This window comes from Uloborus diversus, chromosome 10 (assembly GCF_026930045.1).
Source record: "Uloborus diversus isolate 005 chromosome 10, Udiv.v.3.1, whole genome shotgun sequence".
NCBI lineage: Eukaryota > Metazoa > Arthropoda > Arachnida > Araneae > Uloboridae > Uloborus > Uloborus diversus.
In genome coordinates this window covers 91,314,688-91,320,687 of record NC_072740.1, presented here as the reverse complement: position 1 = coordinate 91,320,687, position 6,000 = coordinate 91,314,688, and the positions used below count along the sequence as shown (strand labels likewise).

Genomic DNA, 6,000 nt, shown 5'->3' with positions numbered 1-6,000 from the left:
CGTCAGTTAGCGACGACAGACACCTGGTGCGTATGGCGCTGACGGACCGCACAGCTTCTTCTAGACAATTGGCAGCACAGTGGTCAACAGCTACAGGTGTTTCATTGTGTGCTTCATCAATTCGGAGACGTCTGCTGCAGAGTGGGCTGCGCGCAAGGATTCCTTTATACAGGATTCCTCTCACGCAAAACCATCGCTGCCTGCGGCTACAATGGGCCAATCTGCATAGTAGCTGGCTTGCTGATTGGCAGCAGGTCGTCTTTTCTGACGAATCCTGCTTCAATTTGTGGCACCATGATGGCCGAATTCGTGTCAGGAGCAATGCCGGTGAACGGCACATTCCGGAGTGCATTATCGAACGCCACAGTGGACGAACACCCGGAGTTATGGTCTGGGGTGCCATAGCATATCATGGACGATCACAATTGCTACGAATTGTGGGCAATTTAAAGTTTCCGATACATAAACGAAGTTTTACAGCCCCAAGCTATTCTTTTCCTGCAAGGATTGCCAGGGGCTGTATTCCAGCTGGAATGCCAGTCTACATGTCGTCAGGGCTGTCAAATCCTACCTTGATTCGCAGCAGGTACAGCTTCTTCCTTGGCCTGCATATTGCCCGGATACGTCAACGATTGACCATGTGTGGGATATCGTTGGGCGGCGTCTTGCTCGTGATCCACGTCCTGTTGCTTCGACAGACGAACTTTGGTTGAGCATACAAACAAAATGGCATACTCTTCTGCAGACAGATATTCAAACTTTGTTTCACTCCATGCCGAGTTAGTTGTGTAGCAGCTCTTATTGCGGCGCGTGGTGGCCACACAAAATACTAATGCTATCTCTTTTTATTGTTTGTTTGGTTTGAAAATGTAATCATTTATTTGTACCATTACCACTCAACTGTGTATTAAATTTCATTCAACTATGATGCTTCCTTCATGGTGTTGCAATTTTCTTCACAAACAGGAGTATATATATATATATATATATATATATATATATATATATATATATATATATATATATATATATATATATATATATATATATATATATATATATATATTTCTTCAATAATTACAATCCTCGATGTTTTTCTGGTCGAGCGACATGTTCACATTTATTTTTAACACGGTTTACGGCCCCTTAGAGTTTGAAACTTGCGTATCGCCTTGAATTTTGGTCGTAAATGTGTCGATTTTTTTATGCTAGTATTGTTTTTTCATGCTTGTGATTTCGCTTTATAAAACTTTAGGGACCAGGGGGTCATATAAAAGGTTAGATTTTATATTTTCCACTTGTTTTTCTCGCATGAGGCTTTTAATATCTTAACTCTGCATCTTATTTTGATCATGTTTGTAATTGAAAATATGCATCTAAGATCAACGGTTGCGAAAATAGAGGTGTTTTGCAGGTTAAACGGGTACATGTTGAATAATGCAAAAATTGCCAAAAGCGATGAATCACCTAGCGATCAATAATTACATACAAATACAAGCAATATAAAATTAATGGAGCGCGGATAGTTGCATTCATTAAGTGTGAATCAAAATAAACTGCCTGCAAAGACCAGTGACAAGTGCCAATTGCTTTTTCTGATTATTACTTACAATTTTTAAACGTGTCTTAAAATACCAGGGTCTCATGTTTTATACCGAGGATGAATTTTCCGTTTTCCTGATTTCGCTCCGATTTTGGTCATCTTAATGCATAATTTTTCACTTTTTCATGTAAAGCATTTGTACAAACAAAATAGGCAATAAAATTTGCCTCATTGAGAAACTAATAATATGTTACCTAAGATTAAAATATGAATGCACTTTACGAGGGTGTAGATTTCTTTTGGGACAATGCGTGAAACTTGTAAGAGCCAGTAGCATTGTTTTAGATCTATTGTGAAAAAGTAAAAGGTTGTAAATCAGTCTGTTGGAAGGGGGACCATTATATGGTTGATGCATGCACTCGCCGATGTTATTCCTGTGTCTTTTAGAGGCTGTATCATCGTTGTACATATACTTTTTAATGCTGAAATATTTTCCTCGGCATTAATTTCTATTCGTTGGATTCGAGTATGATGCAAAGTTCTTTCCAGCGCGAAAATTGTCATGGATTTTTCTCGCTTACCTCTTGTCGTGTGTTGTAAAAGAATTTGATTATTTTGATGGTGAAGTTTTATCAAATTTTCGTGAGGAGAGTTGATATAACCAAAGCAATTTTCAACAAGATTCAATTGCGAAAGAAAAGTTTGTTAAAAAACTAGTGTATTGTACGGAACCGGTGTATTTATGCATCTCGAAAATGAACTTTTCAAATAATATTCGTCTTCAGCTCGATTGATTTTTGCTAAAATGCTAGTTAGTGGTGATTGCTATGAGAAATCAACCAAACAAATGCTTTTTTTTAGTTTGAATTTTGAACACGATACGGATACTGTTGCTTGTTGTGTCCTTCAGGAGTTTTATCTGTAACGAAATCTTCATGGTGGAAAAAGGGGAAGGAAACAATGAGAGCACATGCAATTTTGTGTGGTGCCGTATTGCAGCAATGGTTTTCTCCATCGTATTAGTGGCAACCGTTTTTACATTAGTTGCATATTTAAATAAGGCAGCTCCATCTCCGAAAATCGACCCACCACATATAATATTTATTTTGGCTGATGATTTGGTGAGTAAAACTATTTTTTTCATTTCCTTTCTGAATACAAAGTGTAAATTGTTTTAAAACTTTTGTTTTCTTTGCTCTTAAAAATGTAGAAAAAAAGATCATGTTTTTTAATTGAATAATATTTATTATTGATTATTTAATAATATTTACTATTGATAAATGAATGATATTTATTATTCATTATTATGAATATTTTAAATAATATTTATAATTGAATATATATTTTTTTTAAATTGAAAATCAAAACAGTTGTCACTGCATTTGGATACATGTCAACTTTATTTTAATACTGGAGCGAGAAAAGTGGGGGTCAACCTCCTGATTCCTTTATTTTTAAACTTATCTTTACTGAACCCTTATCTTTAAGCCATAATACGGAAGCGTAAATTGTTTAGATACCATAGTACGGTATCTATACTAATAACTAGAAAATCGCCCGTCAAGGTAGGACAGGTGAAAATTGCTTCTACATTTGAACAAAGCAACTGCCTGTTTGGTGATATTTTTATAATTGAAATTTTAACCCTAACTCCAGTGGATTAACCCTAAACTCCAGTAGATAGCATTCATTGTAGACCACTTTTTCGTTTCTTCATTCTCCTAAAATGAAAGCTTTCCCAGTAAAACAGTTAAGTTACCGGATCCAGTTCAGCCTCGTCAAAATAAAGCATTTCCCTGCATGTCGAACATTGTCAAAATATATTATCAAATTATCATGCTATGACACGAGTTTCATTGTTGGTGACGTCAGGAAAGTTACTCTATCAGTGATATTCACTATTATATACTAGAAAATCGCCCGTCAAGATATGACGGGTGCAAATTGCTTCTGCACCTGAACGGAAGAATTACATGTTTGGTGATATTTTGATAGTTGAAATTCTAGCCCTAACTCCAGTGGATTAATCCTAAACTCCAGTGGATAGCGTTCATTGTGTTGACCACTTTTTCGTTTCTTCATTTCCCTGAAATGACAGTCTTATCAGTAAAACAGTTAAGTTACAGGATCCAATTCAACCTTATCACAATAAAGCCTTTCCCTGCAACTTATTACCGAAACATAGTAGCTATTATCAAATTATCATGCCGTGGCGCAAGTTTCATTGCTGATGACGTCAGGAGCGTTACTCGATCATTGGCTATTATATATACAGGGTGTTCCGTTTTAACCTGCAAGACCTCTATTTTCGCCACCGTTAGTCATAGATGCATACTGCCAATTACAAAAATGTTCAAAATCAGACGCGGAGTTAGGGTATCGAAATTTTAAAGCAAAAATAAAAATGAGTAAAAAAATACAAAATTTAACTTTTTACACGGGTCCCAGGTCCCTTTTATTCAGAGAAATGATCTCAATAGAAAACTATTACTGACACAAAAAACTTGACATTTGTGCGAAAAAAACTCAAGGAGATATTCTAGTTCAAAGTTTTAGGGGACCATACAGAAGGTAAGATAGGAACTTATCGCCCTTTCAGAAGAATTACAGGTTGTCAAAGTAAAAAAGAAAACAAGGTAGTTATATTTTTCATTGCTATTCAAAAATTCATGCAAGTGTTATGCCGTGATACGTAAAAGCACACTGCAAAACCTCGAACAATTTGAAAAACCACTCTGCACACACATAATTTTAAACACTTGTTAACTGCTATATTTTCCCCTAAAAGGTGTTACTCACGGCGAGAGTAAAGTGGTGTAAGTCACAAAACGCTGCGTTTCATAACTCGGTGAATATTGGTCGTACTAATTTCAAACTTTTTGTGTTGGAATTGTTTTTCAATGGAAACTATTTCCCTAAATATACGTCAGGGGACCTGGGGCCAATATAAAAAGTTAAATTTACTATTTTTTACTCATTTTTATTTTTACTTCAAATTTTCAATGCCTTAACTCTGCATCTCATTTTGAACATGTTTACAATTGGAAGTATGCATTTGAGGCTAACGGTTAAGAAAATGGAGGTCTTGCAGGTTAAAACGGAACACTCTGTATGAGGATATGAGGATCATGAAGAGAGCGAGAGAGAACGGATTTCATATGTTCATATTTTCCGGGTAATATCTGGAACCAATACATCTATTTGAAAAATTCTTACGGAGTAACATAGGCTATAAACCAAAGATTCTCGATCTTTTGGGCTCTGATCCCCTTTTGAACACTGACGAAAGCTCACGCCCCCCCCCCCCCCCATCAATACGAGGGCATAGTCAAAAAAAAATTGAAACTGAAGCTTGTTGGAATAGCTGAAGCAGATTATAATATTAAAATATTGATAATTTTATACACAAACTTAATCTACACATAACTTTGTTTAGAGCATAGTCTTATTAAAACATAGGCAATTAAAGAACTGAATGCAAATAAATTGGAAGCAATCTAGGACCTAGATGAGGTTGTTTATCAACCTCTAACATTACTAAAATTTATAAAGCTGAAGAACATGTAAAAGTTGTTTTTGTAACCATTGAAAATCTTTTAGCCATGCTGGCAAAGAATTTTAAAAAGTATTTTCTTGTTGACGACAAAATGATAACAAGTTACGAGTGGGTTAGAGAGCCATTTCATAAGATTCCCGCAGAGCTCTCTATTGATGAGGAAGAAAAATTCATAGACTTTACGACAAGTGGCGAAACCAAAAGACAATTTAATAATAAATCACTAGTTAAATTTTGGTCAGGAGTAGAGGATTCTTTTTCCGAACTAAAAACAAGGGCATTTCGCATTCTATTACCATTTTCAACATCCTGTGGCTTCTTTGAAGACAAAATATAGATCTCGGTTAAATATAGAAATAGAACTGAGAGTGGTTATTTCTAATATTAAACCTTCCTTCGAAAAATTTTGTTCTTCAAGACAGGCCCAAGGACGTCAACACTGTCCGGTGTTTTTTTTTTTTTTTTTTATCTTACTTGTCTTTTCATTTATGGAAAATGAAAACATTTCCTGCGTTAGAAATGACTGCGGCGATGATGGACTTACTGGCAGTAGCACAGTCAGAAGTTACCTTCTGGTTCAGGTTTTTTGATCATTAAAAATTCCCAACCAGGTTTGGTCATTAAAAAAGTAATAACTGCAGATTTGGATTGGCAATATGTGTTAAAACCAAGGGTTCTGGGAGGGGTTTTAACCCTTCCACCTGACTAAGCCACTTCTTGCTGATGACTTACGTTTAATAATATATATATATATATATATATATATATATATATACACTCCGTTTTGTGAAAATTGAAACACCACGAAGGACTTACGCGAGTAAGCTGAAAATTGCAGGAAATGTAAAATAGGGCATGCTATGCAAATGATTAGAATTGCAGACCGGTAGCGCATGCGTAT

The 6,000-nt window shown here is 35.6% G+C and overlaps 1 protein-coding gene across 2 annotated transcripts in view; it reads left to right on the top strand.

The window, feature by feature from the left end:
* Window positions 1-2,014: 2,014 nt before the first annotated feature.
* LOC129231382 (arylsulfatase B-like) overlaps window positions 2,015-6,000 on the top strand; it is a 101,106-nt gene continuing 97,120 nt past the window's right edge. For both annotated transcript variants that reach the window (XM_054865680.1, XM_054865679.1), the window contains exon 1: window positions 2,015-2,664. In XM_054865680.1, coding sequence (XP_054721655.1) covers window positions 2,479-2,664 — 186 coding nt within the window. In that variant the 5' untranslated portion in view covers window positions 2,015-2,478. The remainder of the gene's footprint in view (window positions 2,665-6,000) is intronic.